At 44.1% G+C, this 19,617-nt stretch overlaps 1 protein-coding gene across 1 annotated transcript in view; it reads right to left on the minus strand.

Annotated features, from left to right (window-relative positions):
- Positions 1–17,733, minus strand: part of LOC137268581 (multiple epidermal growth factor-like domains protein 6) — a 244,745-nt gene extending 227,012 nt beyond the window's left edge. The window contains exon 1 of the mRNA XM_067803157.1: positions 16,591–17,733. Within this exon, the coding sequence (XP_067659258.1) occupies positions 16,591–17,252 (662 nt within the window). The 5' untranslated portion in view covers positions 17,253–17,733. The remainder of the gene's footprint in view (positions 1–16,590) is intronic.
- Between the last annotated feature and the right edge of the window lie 1,884 nt (positions 17,734–19,617).

Raw genomic sequence — 19,617 nt, forward strand, 5'->3', positions numbered from 1 at the left:
GTGGTCGTTACTCCCATACTTTTCCACAGACATACGACAGTCGTACCTTAAGGGGTCGTAATTCCCATACATTAACACAGACATACGACAGTCGTGCCTTAAAGTGGTCGTAACTCAGAAACTTCACCACAGACATACGACAGTTGTGCCTTACGGTGGTCGTTACTCCCATACTTTTCCACAGACATACGACAGTCGTACCTTAAGGGGTCGTAACTCATAAACTTTACCACAGACATACGACAGTCGTGCCTTAAGGTGGTCGTTACTCAGAAACTTTATCACAGACACACGACAGTCGTACCTTAAGGTGGTCGTTACTCCCATACTTCACCACAGACATACGACAGTCGTACCTTAAGGGGTCGTAACTCATAAACTTTACCACAGACATACGACAGTCGTGCCTTAAGGTGGTCGTTACTCAGAAACTTTATCACAGACACCCGACAGTCGTACCTTAAGGTGGTAGTTACTCCCATACTTCACCACAGACATACGACAGTCGTACCTTAAGGTGGTCGTTACTCATAAACTTTACCACAGACATACGACAGTCTTACCTTAAGGTGGTCGTTACTCCCATACTTCACCACAGACACACGACAGTCGTACCTTAAGGTGGTCGTTACTCAGAAACTTTATCACAGACATACGACAGTCGTACCTTAAGGTGGTCGTTACTCCCATACTTCACCACAGACATACGACAGTCGTACCTTAAGGTGGTCGTTACTCCCATACTTCACCACAGACATACGACAGTCGTACCTTAAGGTGGTCGTTACTCATAAACTTTATCACAGACATACGACAGTCGTACCTTAAGGTGGTCGTTACTCCCATACTTCACCACAGACATACGACAGTCGTACCTTAAGGTGGTCGTTACTCCCATACTTCACCACAGACATACGACAGTCGTACCTTAAGGGGTCGTAACTCATAAACTTTACCACAGACATACGACAGTCGTGCCTTAAGGTGGTCGTTACTCAGAAACTTTATCACAGACACACGACAGTCGTACCTTAAGGTGGTAGTTACTCCCATACTTCACCACAGACATACGACAGTCGTACCTTAAGGTGGTCGTTATTCATAAACTTTACCACAGACATACGACAGTCTTACCTTAAGGTGGTCGTTACTCCCATACTTCACCACAGACACACGACAGTCGTACCTTAAGGTGGTCGTTACTCAGAAACTTTATCACAGACATACGACAGTCGTACCTTAAGGTGGTCGTTACTCCCATACTTCACCACAGACATACGACAGTCGTACCTTAAGGTGGTCGTTACTCATAAACTTTATCACAGACATACGACAGTCGTACCTTAAGGTGGTCGTTACTCCCATACTTCACCACAGACATACGACAGTCGTACCTTAAGGTGGTCGTTACTCCCATACTTCACCACAGACATACGACAGTCGTACCTTAAGGGGTCGTAACTCATAAACTTTACCACAGACATACGACAGTCGTGCCTTAAGGTGGTCGTTACTCAGAAACTTTATCACAGACACACGACAGTCGTACCTTAAGGTGGTCGATACTCCCATACTTCACCACAGACATACGACAGTCGTACCTTAAGGTGGTCGTTACTCCCATACTTTACCACTGATCTATCCTCGTGCAGGACCCAGAACTCAATACTTGTCTTCCTGTATGCTTTTGGACATGTTTGGTAAAGCTCATAAAGAGCTGACTAACAGACTAATGTTGTCACAACCGTTCGTTTCTAGTTCGTTTCAGATGTGTTCCCGTGCAGAACACTGCAGAATACAACGTGAGTCTGGAGGAATGTTACCTTGTACAACGGACACAGGCCGGAAGAGTTCCTGATTCAAGGAGATTTTGTTATCACAAGGTGGGGTGGGTGTGCGTGATGCACGGGCGAAACAGCGGAGGCGTGCACTGCACGTGCAGCTAGCATCAGTAACTGCAGTGTAAGCGCAAACATTAATGGTTACGTATGAGCTGGGTATGGAATAATCTAATTGGAACAAGCTACATACATTCTTTGCGAGACCGTCTTAATAGCAGTAAACGTATTGCTGAGAAAATCTGACAGCTGCGCAATACCGAACTTCCGATCCACGCACACGTTGGTCTCTGTACAAACAACCATTTCACTTACAAACCGTATACTTTATTTTACAAACACGCCCATTTCCAAACTTCTCAGTCTTAGCAAATCTTTCGTATGTGTGTGGTTTCTGGCAGGGATTTTGTCCAAAATATCCCATGCTTGTTTTCCTGTGTGGATTCTGGGACAGGTTTGGTTTCCAGGACCATACCTACTCTCTATCCCCATTTCTTATATAACTCAAGAAAACAAGAGATTTGAGACCTTCCCAAAATAAATTTCAGTTACCAGTACATAAAGCGTCCGTTCGTTGTAAGCGTTGCATCTTATGCAGATACACTTCGGGGCTTATTAGCTGAGCGTGTCGGCACTGGCATCCTACCTTACCGTCGCCTCTCTGCACTCTTCTCTCGTACTGGCGATTGACCACAACGTCTTCTAGAATATATGACCCGCTTAAGACGCAAATCCGTGTACAGACGTATCCTATCCACTTCGCCAATGTTGTGACTTACACCTGGCCGAGATGAACAGGTGGGAGGCCAGGTGAGACACCAGGTGTTAATCATGAGATTACATAGAAATAACAGACCTTTAATCAGACTCCGGCGGTCACTGATTCTGAAATTGTTAGTGCCTTGAAACAGCACGGTTTCTGCATGTGCATCAACCAAGATGGAGAAATGAATGTTACCTACATGTTAGGGTAATCTCTATAATGACGGAAACCGGTCCGACAGTCGTAGGTGCTGGCACCACTGTGATGATAAAGACACTCACTGACGGAGCTCAAACAGATCGGTTATTTCCTCTGCCAGGCGGAATTGTGGTGAACCTGATGCTACACAACCTAACTAATATTAAGACAGCATGGCACCTTGTACATTTACTGTAACGTCCTGTCAGTTAGAGACTCACGTGCCCGGAGTGAGTCATCCAGCCGGCAGGTGTATGTATTGCTTTTCAAATGTCCTGTGAAAATATCTCGTTAAAATTTACAAATTATCCGAATCTGCTTTACAGTTTGCGCACGTTGGCACTGTCCTTCCACTGTGCGGTGAGTCAGTACCCATCCTTTCCGTTCACAGAGGAACATCGTCTCTCGCTCTGCCTTCTTAGAGACACCAGCCTCTCGTTCTGCCTTTAAAGAGGAAGATGCTTTTCGTCCTGTCTTCCGAAAGGAACACCCTGTCTTGAAAGAAGAACGTTTCTAGTCCTGACTTCAGGGAGGACCACCCTCTTTCGTTCTGAATTCAGAACGACAGTAAGCTCAGAAATGGAATGGGAATTATAGCGGGATTTTAGAAGGGCTGCGTTTTGGGTTCTGGAGAGGAGGTTGGATGGATCTGAACAGCGGACCTGGGGAAGCAAACAGAGGGCAAACGTGACGTCGGAACTAACTTCAGTACTGTTCCCTCCCACTTGCCGAGTCTACTTTGTGTACTGAATTCACCAGGCAGACGCCGCACGCGCCAGACAGGATGCATTGATCGACCGGGACATGTCATTACAGCGGTACTACACGGTAATGTGGACGACAGGAACGACATGAGCTGCATATAACCGCTCGCGGCTTCCTCAAAGATCAAGTGGTTCAAACTGGTACATACAACTTTTACTACTACTCAAGTTCATCATCCTGTTCCAGGTCGCATGGGCACGTTGTATTCCCAGCGCTAATACAGACATTTAGAAAGCTTGTACCGTAGTCTTAAACTGGAAATATGCCTCGTCAATTCTAGGCCTTTAGTTCTTATAATACAAGAATGATACGACTGGACGTCTCATGCTTGTCCTCGTATTCATAACCACAAGAAATGTTTGTCGCAACAAATCAGGAAATGGAATCATAATCGTGTTGACTTCAACGCTATCAGTTACTGACCAAAGGCAGCACCTTGCATTACCTCCATTATGTTACTAACATTCCATATTAAAAGCAAAAATGCCTCAAACATTGGCTCTACAAGATCTCATAACTCTAATACGGCTGACGTCACGGCTCCCAGCTGACTGTGGACGGTTTAGCCATTCCCGGTCTGTTTACGCAAGTGCAGTTTGTTGACTTTGACGCAAAAGCTCCTCCCAGTTAAGTAAAGGAAAATGAAGAAAGCGTTTGGCATTAAAGACGAATCAGAACCCCCGTGACGTTGATTATAGTCTATTAGTGCGTAACCAATTTCTATTATTAGCAGATGTAAATATTTTGGAGACGGTCCATAAGTACGGTGCTTCATGAACACGTAGTCGCTGGTGAAGTTATGCAGGCTGGATGGTTTTGTGGGGTTCAGGTAAATATTTGGGACATTTTGTGCGGGTAACGCAATACTACAAAACAAACACATAGGTCAAACTCCTGAATGCGTAGACTGCACCCAGACACCGAGAGGATGCACATCGTACGTGGGTGGGTCAAGCTCGTGAACTATGCCCCAAACAGACACATCTATTCAAACTCTCTGTTACGTAACCCTCACATACCAAAATATGTGTTGAGCACGTGGCTTAATTGCCTTACTACGCGGCCTTCACCCCTAGCACCCACAGACGTAAATTCGCTGCTGCGCAACTGTCATCCCATCCACTGAGAGATGCGCAGCACACGCTGCTCAAACTCCTCACTACGTTATCTTAGCCCCATACGCCAATAATTTGTCTAATGCACGTAGTTCAAACTCCCTACAACGCAACCGTCACCGTGAGACAGTAATTTCGAGCTGTGTAACTGTCATCCAATACTCTTTACAAACACAATGCAACGCAGTCTTCGCCGATACTCCATAGATGTCTGTTGCAAGTGGTTCACTCTCCATACAAAGCAATGTTCACCCCATACACAGAGAAACAAGAACAGATTCATTACTGGGGGGTCGCGTATACAAGATCTGTTGTTGCAGACCCTGAAGGACATTTATTCAAGAAATCCCAACCAAATCTATTATATGATGTCTTCTACTGTGCTTTTTCTCTGCAACATATGTTTATTTCAGTGACTAGTTGCTACGTTTTAAGTTTTAACGGATAAAACGTCCTATTTTCAACTTCCTATACAACGCTTCTTCTGGTATACTGCAAATATGTTCCCCTATAAGTGTACTGCAACAGATAATACTAGGTTGGTGTAAGCATGTATTTAACAGTAGTCTCTGTGTGAATACAATTGTTGCTTCGGGGCGAATTATCATATGTCCAACTCTACAGAAACGGAACATCACCTTTAACGCGAAGTCACAAAAGACTCCACAATGCCATCTTAAAATATATAGCATAAGATTCGAACCCGTAGGACCTCGCTCTGAATGACGCCACGCCTAAATAACCAAAACATCTTTGTTTGATCTTCATGACCATTGTGCCAGAGAATACTACATATGGAATAAAGTTGTCAAAGCATGTCAGTGTTGTAAGGGCCTGGGTATACAAGCAACCACTGCTTTAAACTCCCAGCCTGATCCCACACTGGCCTTACCTCGCTGAACATGTGGAGTTTGTCCACTGTGGACTCCCCTACCTTCTGATATTATTCTTCATAAGACGCTGTTCACACAACAAAGGTTGAATGACGCCACCCCGGCAAGCACAGTCTCTACATCATGCACACAGCTTGCTTAACACACGCACTCTCTTGCTCATCAAAGTGAAGCGTATTGTAAGTTAGGGCGTGGTGTGTGAAAATGCCGTGGACCTGTGCATGTGTTGGATGCATGCCCTGCCCCTGCACGTGCTCTCAGACACATGCAGTGTATATCACATTTGAAGATTATGATGTTTTTATTATCACTGGCCGTCAAGTGGTAGAAGACATAACGCGCCAGGCTCTGTGAGGATTGTGTGAACGTGATAAAGCTCTTATATTTGTGTAATGTGCATTTGGAACAGAAACAACAACAGCAGCAACGGCAGGCCATTAATGCACAATCGCCATTTTCGTCGTCGCATCGCCGCTATCAGGGCGTGTAAGGTGCTACGATGGCGATAACGGCACTGATGGTCGAACGAGATTGGGGATGTCTGTATCACAATCACTATCAGAAACATCTAAACACACAAATAGACAAAATGTAAATAAACCCCATGTTTGAAGATAAGCCACCCACTCGGTCACGTGCTAGACATGCGCACTCAGGTACAGTAGATTCAAGCTATGTTCTATAATGTGTCCTTCCTGCACAAACGTATGAAAGATAATGGTGGGCTTCCTCTATTTCCTCGTTGCAACCAGGACGACCGGCTGGGAGATATTTTTACCCTCAGTAAGGGTAAGGGCCACGTGCAGCACATGATCCTAATTCAGGTGTCAATAGACAAGGTTTCACGATGACGAAACATCAGCCCGCACTGGTTTAACTGGCGGCTTGTAAAGTCACTGGTTTCAGTTGCGATATGTAGACTCCGGTTTCACCAGTAGAATAAACCCATGAAGATCCGGTCTCCAGCAACTCATGCTTGTCGTAAGAGGTGAATAATGGGATCGGGTGGTCAGGCTCGCTGACTTGTGGCTGATACATGGCGCCATTGTAAAATTTAACAGATCGATGTTTATGATGCCAGTAATTGAATTGTCTGGTCCAGACTCGTCTGTGTACAAAGTGCAGCTGGAAAATTGCTCCGTGCGGCGTCAAACAACAAACAAACCAAAAATACTAGTGGTATGCAGATACCGGTTTCACTAGCGGTACACAAATACTGGATTCATTAGCGCTATGCAAAAAATTAATTCCCTAGCGGTGCGCAGATATTGATTTCACAAGCAGTATGCAAATGCTAGCTTCACTAGCGGTAGGCAGTTTCACTAACAGTACGCAGAAACTGGTTTCACTAGCGGTATGCACATACTGGTTCCACTAGCGGCATGCAGTTTCCCTAACGCTATGAAGTCGTATGACTGTTGGTTATGTTTTGTTCAGTATGGTTGTAGTTGGAGGCTGTACAAGGCGATGACGACTGACATGCATCGTGACGTCGATTACAAGGGGGCGCAATGACGTCGATACATTGTGACGTAGTGCATAAATCTTGATCGTTTGATAAAGTACTGTCGGCGCCCGTGATCTTCAACCGAAGCATCTTATAATGCTGTGTATTGTTGAATTCAGGACATGCCAGGTGCACTCCCAAATCATACACCTCCTGCACCAGTTGAACCCAACTAAACACTTCATCTCATCACGCCGCATACAACACACAACAGCAATCCCTGCAGTGGGTGCAATTAGCGGGGGGCAACACGGCGTGGGACACTGATGGTGGATATTTAATAGATAGCCTGGCGAACACTGCTCCCATTCTGCTGCTTATCGGAGGAAATTATTCACATTAGAATCGCATCCTTTCTTAAGGAGAACTTGGAGTTAAGACAACTTAAGTACAGCTCAGGTTCCCTGGTAGGGTGGCAGATTGGGTACAGTGTCATTTAGGTACGACCAAGAGCTGGGTTCGAATCTTCATTCAGTATGGCGGCAGGTGTGTACAGATGTATGGACGAAACTTGCGGTGATTCTCGGGTAGGACATATTGTCATGACAACTACCCGGTAATTCTGGGGTATGACATGTCCACCTTTGTTATGACACCTACCCGGTAATTCTGGGGTATGACATGTCTACCTTTGCTATGATAACTACCCGGCAATTCTGGGGTAGGACATGCAACCTTTGTCATGACAACTACCCGGTAATTCTGGGTAGGACATGTCCCCCTTTGTTGTGACAGGTACCCGTGTCTCCCTGATGAGGACAGGCAGTATGTAGCTGGGACACTACTGGACGTCTGATGTGACGGTACAGGTCACGGGTATGTGTCTGGCGTGACTGTTAGGTCTTCGTGCTGGGTTGGGCTGGCTGATTTAAGGCAGGATTGTCGTTTTAATTGCCTGGCAGTTGATGAGCCATCGCCGTAAAATCGATTATCACTTCCCATTATAATACCGTAAGACACCGAGCAGCGATCCTATAACCAAATTTCTGAAATCCCCTGTCCAAACTTGACAGGTGTATCTGATGTGGGCTGAGGTGGATTCATCGGGTGTGAGGTGGCATGGATGTGGGTAGCGTGGATGCTGTCAGGTGTGTGTTGCATTGAGTATGGTGAGACATGGGTGTATCGGGTGTGAGGTGTGTCACGTGTGTCTCGGGTTTCTTGATATTAACAAGAACAGTTGTATATCGGGTGTTTACAGTTGCTTGGGTAGGAATGGGCGAGGAGTTGGGGGCCGAACACGGTATAACAAACAAGGCGGATCTCGTGCGATGAGATGGTCAAATATCCACGGTTGTCTGGTGGAGGAGGTAGGGTGGCGGGGAAGGCCATTAGTACATGCCATCCACGCCTAGTTGCCTGAGTGACAACAAGGGGTTAGAGTTGGCGGTAATGCTTTCAGAGGAAAGAGGGTGTGAGCGAGCCAGCTGTGCCCCGAGGTCCGGCGCACGAGAGGAGGTGGCGATCAATTACCAGATGTTCATGGTTAGTTGCAATAATGATGCGTAAAGAGAACCTCAAGTAGCCGGAGTATCCAACTGCTAGGGCAAGTAAATATTGTGAGATGGTGTTTGCGGAATTCAGGATCTTTAGGATCTTCCTATAATATGATATTAAGTCGTTACAGTCACCAAGCCCATATGGACAACCGATGGTCCCAGTCCGACCACTGCATGTGGACTCCAGATGGGATGACCACCTGGACAAGGTGGTCAGATGCCGACCTTGTAGTCTCCCAGGCCCTGGAGAATGTTACTCTCCTCCAGTCTAGAATAACTGGACAAATCTATATTCCATCAGTGCCGGAGATTAACCAGTGTTCTAGGCTCCAACAGGAATTTCGGGAGATATATTTTTTCTGTAAATACGACGACTATATATAGAACATGTCCACCTTTGTCATGACAACTACCCGGTGATTCATTTAAATACTACTATATTTCCCGCACCAAATGTCTACAGACAAAGTAACAGTCGTTGTTACGTCAGTGCTTCAAAGCTAAGACACCTCAAAAGTCCAAAATAAATTGGCAAGTTTTGATTGTCTCATCGAAATTAATTAATATTTGCTCCTTTTGGATGTTATTTATTTGTTTTAAAATTTCAAATCTTTTTTTTTCAATTAGGTAACTTTAAATTGTGTTCAACGAACTGGAAGGGTGAGAAGGGATACAATCGTTCTTTGACTTTTCCAAGATTTTGTAGACCAGATAATTTTTCCAGAATATTCCCGTTCCAAGGTTCATAAATGGTCGAGCATTTTTGTGGAGTGATATCAGATACAGCTCAATATGTCACATCAGTAAAAGACGAGGAGGTAATAGATTCTGGCACAGTCAGACCTGGCGGTAACTACGTCCAGAAGTCTTCTCCATTCACACTGGTGATCACATCAAAGGGTTCCTTCGTATCTCTAACTAGTTCTGCTACATAAGAACCTGTCCAATATGTTCTTGTGTCTACATAGACGCTATATAGGGCATGACCGTCCAGAGAGTGGCTCGATCAGACAGTACGGTAACATCGTAACGTTAGTGAACGTGGCTGTCACAATGGCGTCCGGAGACACATACAATCTGGTCAGACGGTCGTATCCTCCCATCCGATATCGGGCCACTGACCACGGAGTGATTGGTGAAAATGTCCATCACCGCGCCAGACAGACAATATACGTACAGTCGATGTAATAGTAAACCTCCCTTCAACAGCTGATAATGGTGGATATTAATAGTGGATCACTCTTCTAAAGACGATGAAATAGTGGATCACCCTTCTAAAGACGATGAAATAGTGGATCTCCATTCTAAAGGCAGTGTTATAGTAAATCCCTCTTCTTAGACAATGTAATACTGGATCTCCCTTCTAAAGACGATCTAATAGTGGACCTCCCTTCTGATTACGATGCGATAGAGGATCTCTCTTCTAAAGTCAATGTAATAGTGGATCTCCCTGCTAAAGACAATGTAATCATGGATCTTCCTTCTAGAGACGACGCAATAGTGGATCATCCTTCTAAAGACCATGTAAAAGTGGATCTCCGTTCAAAAGTTGATGTAACAGTGAATCTCCCTTTATATACAGAAAATGCCTTTTGTCAAATTTGTATCTCGTCTCACATGAAATATATTTTCTCAAGTTCTGATATATTCATGTCGAATATGATCTCCTTGTCGTCAACACATTCTTCATCAACATAATGAAATATTGACTATAACGCGAGTACATGTTAACATAAATGAATAATATTATTCGACCGATGGTTTAGGGTATGTGCAATCCTCTGTGTCTCTAGTACATGTAACTGATACTACCCTAAGTATAGAGCATATACAGGTAGTAATACCCTGTGTGTTTAAAATATGTCTAAAATAATCCTTTGTGGCGACAGTTCTAAAGCTGATAACGCCCTGTGCGTCGGGTATGTATATTTGACAATACTCAGTGTTTCAATTACAAGTTGCTTGCGTCACTAACACTGAAGAGTTCGGTTCGAGGCTGTGTTTCGAGATGCCGGTTATTTATGACAATTCCAGACTCCAAGAGTTCCAAGACCTGGAGGATGCTGCCGTGTTGGTGGTATGTTAAATAGGTATCTCCGTAAACACGCACAACATCATAAACGACAGAGACTCCATAAAACCCATGGATCCAGTCTGCACATACACGACGTGCCTAGGAATAGGAAGTAGTGAAAAAGATACAAAACCCCAAGGTGTTAAGTGAAGCCAAGGGGGTTGATGAAAGGGGTTGGGGGTTGGGGGGATTTGTCTCCTCAGTCACCCCAGGAATCACGTGTTAACCATGGGTTACATGGCAACATAACTAAATACTACATACCTTGTGACTATTCCTAGATAACTGTAAAGTTTGAAGTTGACTTAAACTCGTTAGGATCTATTTCTGACTTTGAGTAGACGTCAGGGCCAACTAAAATACCGACACGCGTGTTGCAGGTGGAAAAGAGAGTTTAAAGAGACGTTCTTTGCGACGTTGTCGACAAGAAATGGGACGATGATCGTCTGGCTATACGTCAGCCTTCACGGTGAGATGGCATTAGCCTCACAGTCTCCTTACACGAAAGTGAAAAATATTCATCTGCTGAGGGAGTGAGGTGTTAGAAATATACCAGCAATATGATGGGGCACCAGAAATGGGCTTCGTAGGTTGTGCCCATGTGATGAATCAAATCTGGATCTTCAGCGTCACGAACCAACGCCTTAAACCATTAGGCTACCCCAAGTAGCAAGTAGCTACCTACAGAATAGACAAGGACATGGCTACCACGCACAACGTACCTGTGCACATACGCATGGCATTACTGCCTTCCTCTGGGCACTATAATTACCAGTTGGACGGGGAAGTTTAGTACTTTCCCTACCGGAGTGTTGTATGGATTATGAATATGTAGATTCAGTGATAATAAAAATATTAATCAGATTACAATCATTTCAGAATCTATCACTATGTGTATTAGTTAGTGTGCCGTCCAAGTGTGCAGTCCAAGAGAGACACAAAACGTTAATCATGATCAAACACGTGACAGAAATATTGCGTTAATCATGATCAACCGAGCGATAGAAATACTGAGTTAATCATGATCAAACAAGGATGGAAATATTGAATTAACAATGATCAAACGAGCGATGATCAAACAAACGGAAGAAATACGTCGTGTACAGTGATCAAATGCGTGATAGAAATACCAGATTTACAATTAAGAGATTCAAACAAGAGAACCACACTTACAAAGATCAAAATGCGATAAATATAGCCCATTTACAAATTTGATAGAAATACCCCGTTGAACATTACTCGACACATGAGACAAACACAACGTAACAAATGATCAAACGCATGATAAAATACTCCGTTAGCAATGATCAAACATGACGGAAATGGCCCATTATACACCATGAGAATCGTGACAGAAAAGCCGGTTAACAATCACCGGACACATTTAGAAATACAAGTGAATAGACAGCATTCAGGAACAGTTTCGCGTTTGTTTGCCACTGATAGTCAGTTTACTGTTACATTTGAGATCATAAACTAACCGTCATCTTATGCTCAAACGCTACGGTAACGCGATGGCGCTGGCTTTCAGTCCAGAGCTGTTTGCGCCAGGTTGTTTCCGTTTTGTTTGAGTTGTATGTACACGAAGTTTGGTCGTGTGTTGGCCCAGGGATTGAGGGGATCACAAAACATTATTTTTCCCACCACACTCCATGTCGCACTGGGAAGGTATGCCCCTGACGTCCACGTTTTCGGGGATATAGCAATTATTGGGGCCATCGAAACTAAATTCGTGTTTATATGTCTGTATACACTAGCCTGCTGAATATGTTCATTCATGTGTGACACATACTATGGAGTGTCTCTTAACCCTGCTTAATCGTGCTATACACAACAGGTAAGGGGAATTATTACTGTGTAGTACTAATGTGTAACATGAAAACCTTTTACGGTTGCTGGCCCTAGGAAACCCCAAACATGACGTTCTTTTCTTGCCATTGTGTAATACGTGACGTTCACTGCGAATTAAAGAGCATTAAATTAGCCTTGTGATTAAAACGATATCTCGGTAAATTCTGATTTGGTGTATCAAAATTCGGTAATAACGGGTGAAACTCATTTCTTTTGTCGCAAACCCATGCTTTTAGTAAGAGGCGACTAACGGGATCGGGTGGTCAGGGACGCTAATTTGCTTGACACATGTTATCGTATCCCAGTTGCGCAGAACGACGCCTGTGGTGTTGATCACTGGATTGTCCGCTCCAACCTCGATTATTTACAGACCACTACCATATTGCTGGAGTATTGCTGAGTGTGGTGTAAAACAACAATTAATCAGCCAACCAGTCTTTTGTTCCCCTCAGAAGCGATGAATACACATGTCCACACACTGACGTGTAAAAGGATGAAGTAAAATTAGAAGAAAATAGAAAAAAGTTTTTTTTTAAACACAGAATTGGACAATCATCTTAGCATCTCATTCAGAGCGGCCTAAAGACGCAGTCGACTGTGGTGTACGGGGAATAATATGATATATGTATTTCACATCCGTTTTTATATTGTATTCAGCGTCATTTCTGAAAATAAAATTAGACATGCTTCATATCATATTCCACATGTTATTTGTTTGAATGGATTTCAACCTAGAGTTCACCCTGATTTCTCCACTGCATCGACAAGAGTTACAACATGGTATGAACTATGAATTATTTACGGTATTCGGTAATAAATTCTCGTTTTAATAAAGCTCTGGGATGAGGAAAACACAATAGGGTAGAAGGGGCGTTCAAACAAATTAAAAAGCAGGAGTAACGACAGAAAGTATTTGACGAACAGTGAGCGTAGGTTTCACATGTGTCAAACTGTCAACTGCGTTTATACCGAGTACGCTTATAACGAACAGGCTCATATATTGGCTGTTATGTCCGATCAGTTAATATATATCTCAGCCGAAATTCATGTACAGAATTACGGCTATTGCGAATAAAAATGCGAGTTCGTAACATCCGTAGTTTACTGCAATGCATTAATAATGAAATAATGAAACATAATATCATCCGTACCGTAAGCGTCAAATAGAATAATTCTGTAAAGGAGCAATCAATCTAAAAGTTTCACCGAAATGAAAAAACTCTTCTGGACCTGAGGTTTTACGCCGCCTTTAGCAATATCACCGCGGGGACACCAGAAATGGGCTTCACGCATTTCCACTATGCGGGGAATCGAACCCGGGCCTTCGACGTGAGCGAACGCTTTAACCAGTACACCATTTAGCTACTAAACCGACTCATGGCGCGAGTGAAAAAGAGGGAAAGTATTTATAATATTTATATACGTGATCTGGGGTCTGCAAGAGAGTGTTGTCCCGGTATGTATAATGTAATTTAACATGATATCCTACAACTATTTTGTATTTCAGGCATGATGATATTAATCATAGGGTTTGGCAACATTAAATATTGTACTGAATATGGTCCTCGCGGTATTTAAAATTCGACACGCAACTCGGCAACGTTTTTCAGTGAATTTCACCTCAATTTTACACATGCGTGTTGCATTTAAGTTACCTTTTCTATTTAAAGAGCAATCTGGCGTGACGTATCACAATATGGCGTTCGCCATGATTTTAAACACAATTCTTCACATGGCATTCAGTTGGACATTTCTGCAATGGTATTTAACAAGGTATTAAACTTTGTGCCCAGCCAGGACATGTGTTTTGTTGAGCGCAGAGAGTCATTACTCCCCCTGAACAACTACCCCCCTGTCAGGTCTGTTCTGGGTGTTGGGGACGCCAGGATAAATCACTAATACGTCACCACCTTTAGAAAATAATTAAAATTTATACCGAGTTGTCACGAGGGTTTGTAAATTGAGAAGTCTCCTGATGATAGTTCCGTCTGTGGGCCTCGTGAGGACACGGTGTTACATTCATAGACTTCAGCTCCCCACAGACCAGCGTCCCGGGGCTCCCAACCCCTACCCTGCCGCTCATTAATAAGCATAATTACTGCCCGTGCAGGTTACCACAAGAACCTGTTGCAGAGCGCACACTGTGAGGGACGGTGTAGGGGTGATTGTTGCGTGTATTGGTGTTTATATCACCACATACATCCCCAATTTAATCTCGACACAATACCAAGCCAAATAGTTGTGTAGCGTTCAGATGGAAATCAACAGTTCACAAGTTGTAATAATGTGGAAATCACATGACAGTTAAACGCTGAACGCGAGGTCAACACGAGGGGCCGAAATGTCAACAGATTCATTCAGAAGTCGACAACGGGAGCTCCGGTGTGTGTTGTATGGCTGGAGACGCGAGTCGCCGATACCTCACTATCGTATGACCGGGTTTACATGAAATATTAGAAATTATATCACGTCATTTACACGGGATGTACGGGTATCTATGTCACCCGTCTGATTATCGTCACATTCCAGGCCGGGGTGTTTTATTTACAGGCAGGAAAACCGAGATAGTAAGTTATATATATACCCCAGGACTATCTGGATAAAATAGTAAAACGTTGCTTCAGATTTAGATGGTTTCTTATTCAATTGAATGTCTTCATTTAGCCACGCTGAGAACCGTGCGAAATAACGAGATTGATTTTAACAGGTGCTTGTTTTAGTCCGGGAACCTGTTTTGTGAGGTGGTAGCGTGTGTCGATAGAGCGCCCGTCCATTATTTTTTTTTGGCCACTGTGGACCACTGTTTCCAGGAGTTTCCACTGAATCGGCCTGGTGAATACAAATTATACGGCATATCAACGATTTGCTGCATATCATGTTTATGAAGTTATGTTTTGCCTGTGTTCGTGGAGCGTGACTTGACGTTGCTTAGATTGGTAAGATGAAGTCAAACCTTTCAGAGCGAACCTCTTAAAGAGAATTTTGCTCTCATTTTCATACTTGAGTGGCTAGATGTAAATAGACAAGCCTACGTGTCAAGTTATGATTTACACTGAACATTCGTGTAATGGCCGTGTGTGTCTTGTGGGCCAGCTATCACCTATATGAATTAAATGGGCGACCAAAGCTCCCCATACCTTATGGAAGAGACACGAGTTTAAGTCGGCGTGAAAGCTCCCAACTTTCAATACAGGTCAATTTAAACTTGAAAGAAATCCTTCACATTGAAGCTTATACTGTCAGATGGGCGAAAAAAGGTTGAATAATAAGACTTGTAAACTATGTCAGTCGTGTATATAGCGCGCTGAGGCACACCGCATACTTCTGGCTTGTCCTGGGGCGGGCGATCACAGAATGCTGAATAATTTGGGGGACAGGGCGGAAGATTAGATATTATATGCTGGGAGGGGAAGAAGGGTTTGTGACACTTGTGGTGGTAAGGGGAATTCTAATTCTATTTTCATTTTTATTTATCGATGTTTGATGCAATTATTACACGCAGGCCTGTCAGTGTGGCTGTTTATCTTGGGGTTATGTTATCCTGGTGTATTAGGCGACACTATCTTTCATCGCATGTGTGTAATGTGCGTTTAAACATGGTGTCGATATTAAACACTATTCTATAAGGTAGTCTGTGTTTATTAAATCATTAGCGGGACGGGCGATCCCGGTTGAACATGCGTCGCTTTGCACTTTCTTTGATAAGACTGTTATGATGTGTGAATAGCAACAGCGTCAACTTGAACCTGCATTAGGTAATGATTTGTCATAATAAATTCATTGTCAGATTTTCAAGCTCGTCAGGCGAATTTCACAGGCGCTAGTTTTTCTCTGTGACAGCCATTCTCCCCTTCCTCCCTCCTCCCCCCATCCCCACCTCAACACTCCTTCTTCTGCCGAAGACAAGATGAGTTAGTGTGGAATGCCACCGGAGTTTTTACGAATATGAATTCTAAAAGGAAACACGTCACAAATAATATTTTGATGACATATTAGAGTGAAAATCTAATAATGATTATATGGTGACCCATTACCTAATTTCCAACTAAACTACCTGTGGTGGGTGTACAGAAAGTGCGCTACTTACATCCCTGTTCGCAGCACGAATCCTGTGTTTGTATCTGGCATAGGCGAACCCTTGGTTTCCTTCGTGGCTGAGGCGTCACGGAGCTGCTGTCTATAAGGAGAAGGTTGCGGGAGGCGAGCACCATAACCCTGTTGCTGTTGCCTCTGATTATAATTTTGTCTTGGGTTATAAATTTGTCTTGGCTGACTTAGTCTGACTGGGGTTTGTCTTGACTGATTTTGTCTGACCGGAAGTCTTACATGCCTTTGTCTCGGTAGGGTTTGTCTTGATGGAGGTTTTAAGGGGTTGTACTTGTAAGCCGGTCTTTGCCGAGCATCTTGCTGATGTTGCTGCTGCTTCTGTTGTTGCTGACGACGTGCGTCAGCTTGTCGATCCCTCGACCCTAATCTTTGTTTATATCTATAAGCTTGACGTTGCCGAGCTAACTGTCGTTGCCGGAGTTGTCTCTGGCGTTCTAAATGTTGTCTAGCTCGTGTGTTATACGCCAATCTCCTTCTCTCGGCATTTTGTCGGCTTCTGGTGTCTGTCCGAACACGCTGATGGTCAGTAACACGAATCTCATTCTGTTCGATCTCCACTCGCTTGTCAGATCCCTCGGACAAGACAATACAGGTTGCACATGCCATAATCAGGAACAGCACAGACAGGTAGTGCCCCTCCATGGCTTGGGCAAATCTTTGTTAATCCAAAAAATAAACTTTGAGACGCTCACAAACTCACGTGCGCTTCCTCAACTCCGAAATACCCCAGTACTCCCGATTTCGGAGGAGGGTCACGTAAAATGAGCACCGATTGCCTCGAAGATTACAGCACGGGTATATCCCAAACAACTCCCAAAGTGTAACGGCTCACAGTATCGCGGCAACTCGCTCAGCGTCTTAAAAGACGGAACGCTTATCCCATACACATCGTGGACGCTGATAGACAGAGCGACCTACCCCCTTCTTCGTTCACTCTCTCAACAGCTGAGAGAGTAGATCCTAAATGACGGTACGTTCACAACGCGCGCCACCACATCGAGGCTTGCCACCAGAGTTCAAAGGCTAGAGCTGTCATGCGCAAATGTTTTGTCGCTCCTCGTTGAACGCTCGCTTATGCACCTAAATAATAAGCACCTACTTGTTCCCCGATCGCCTGGAGTTCTCAGACTGGACTGACTGATCTCACTGCACCACAACCTGCCGACATATCAAGACTGAGACGGTATGCACGCATGTATCCTTTCTTTGTTTAAAAAAGAACTTGTATACTTTCTCCAGTGATTTCTGTCGTTCAGGTTGATATAAACTTGAGCCTAATTGATGTACTTGTTGTGAACTTGTGTATGTAGCAGGTCTTGTTCCCTATGTGCATGATTAGTTTACAGGGCTTGTGTAAAGATTTTCCCCGCGTGGACACCGTTGATTATATACATATGGAAATTAATTAAGCAACACCAAATTCAAAGACACATAAAAACTTAACAAAGTTTAACGAAGTAATTTTGATGATTGATTATTCAATTTTGATGTATTGACATACAGCATGAGCTTTTCATGGGTTGATATGACGCGCGTGAAGCTTGCACAGCGCACGTGCATTGCTTTAACCTCAACTTTCGAAAAATGCACTTTTTCCCTGGGGTGTTTACAAGCGCAGGTTGTCGATTGCATTCGGTTTTTCATTCATTTCAATGTCATGGCACGTAGGAAATTATCAGAGGCCACTCGTTGGCAAATAATCGGCATGAGGAATGCTGGTATGTCTCTAAGACAAATCGGGACTCAAATCGGACGACATCATTCCATAATTTCAAAACTTTTGAAAAAATACCGGGCCACTAATGAAGTTAAAGACCTGCCTAGACCAGGAAGACCCAGGAAGACCACAGTCCGGGAGGACAGAGCTTTACTGAGACTTGTACGGCGCAGGTCCTTCGACTCGAGCTCTCGGTTGAGACAGGAGTGGCTTCCAGGGAGACCCATCTCGAACAGGACTGTTCGGAATCGTCTGAAAGCTGCAGGATACCGGGCAAGGAGGCCAATCAAGCGACCCAGACTGTCTCCAGCCCATAAGGCAGCCCGACTGGCCTGGTGTAATGACCGTTTGCACTGGAACATTGCCTCTTGGAGGAAGGTCCATTTCTCAGATGAGAGCCGGTTCTTGCTGCACATGGTGGACGGTCGTACTCGGGTCTGGAGGCAGAGGAACACAGCAATGGCTCCACGGAACATCCAGGAGACTGTGGCCTTTGGGGGAGGTTCCGTTATGGTATGGGGGTGCATTTCCATGAACTGCAAGTTGGATATCATTACCATCCGTGGCAACCTTAACGGTGTTCGTTACCAACAGGAGGTTCTTGACAGGGCTGTGGTACCTCATTTTGAGAACCATCCTCTGGCAACGAGACCCATATTTATGGACGACAATGCTAGACCTCACAGGGCGCATGCTGTAAATGATTTTTTGCGGCAAAATGCAATTGACAGAATTCCATGGCCTGCCATGAGCCCTGACCTCAACCCCATTGAACATTTGTGGGACTTTATTGGCCGTCGTGTGAGGCAGAGAGACCCACCAGTCCATAATCTCAACGAATTGACGGCTGCCCTGCATGAGGAGTGGAACAGGATCCCCCAGAATCAGATCCGGAGACTCATCCAAGGAATGAGGAGGCGTCTGGAATCGGTGGTGCGTGCGCAGGGAGGACACACTAGATATTGATGAAAGTCGGTGTGCAGACTCTCAGATGACTGTTCTTTCTTTCCATGTGACATTTGTGTTAATACACCTGACAACAACGTCTGTGGATGAATAGTAAATTGTGTCCATTTTTTCATGAATTTAAGACAGTTTTAAGAATTTGGATTTCGTTGCAATAAAGCAAAGTCTTGATACTTTTTCCCTTTAAGTTGTTTGTCAGAGATCGTCTGTTGAATAAAAAAGTGTCAAACTATATCAACCCGGCATATTTTGATTGTCAGAACACTTCAAAGTTGCTCCAATAGAAAAAATTGGGGTGTTGCTTGATTAATTTCCAGGTGTATA

Source organism: Haliotis asinina, chromosome 16 (assembly GCF_037392515.1).
Source record: "Haliotis asinina isolate JCU_RB_2024 chromosome 16, JCU_Hal_asi_v2, whole genome shotgun sequence".
Taxonomy (NCBI): Eukaryota; Metazoa; Mollusca; class Gastropoda; order Lepetellida; family Haliotidae; genus Haliotis; species Haliotis asinina.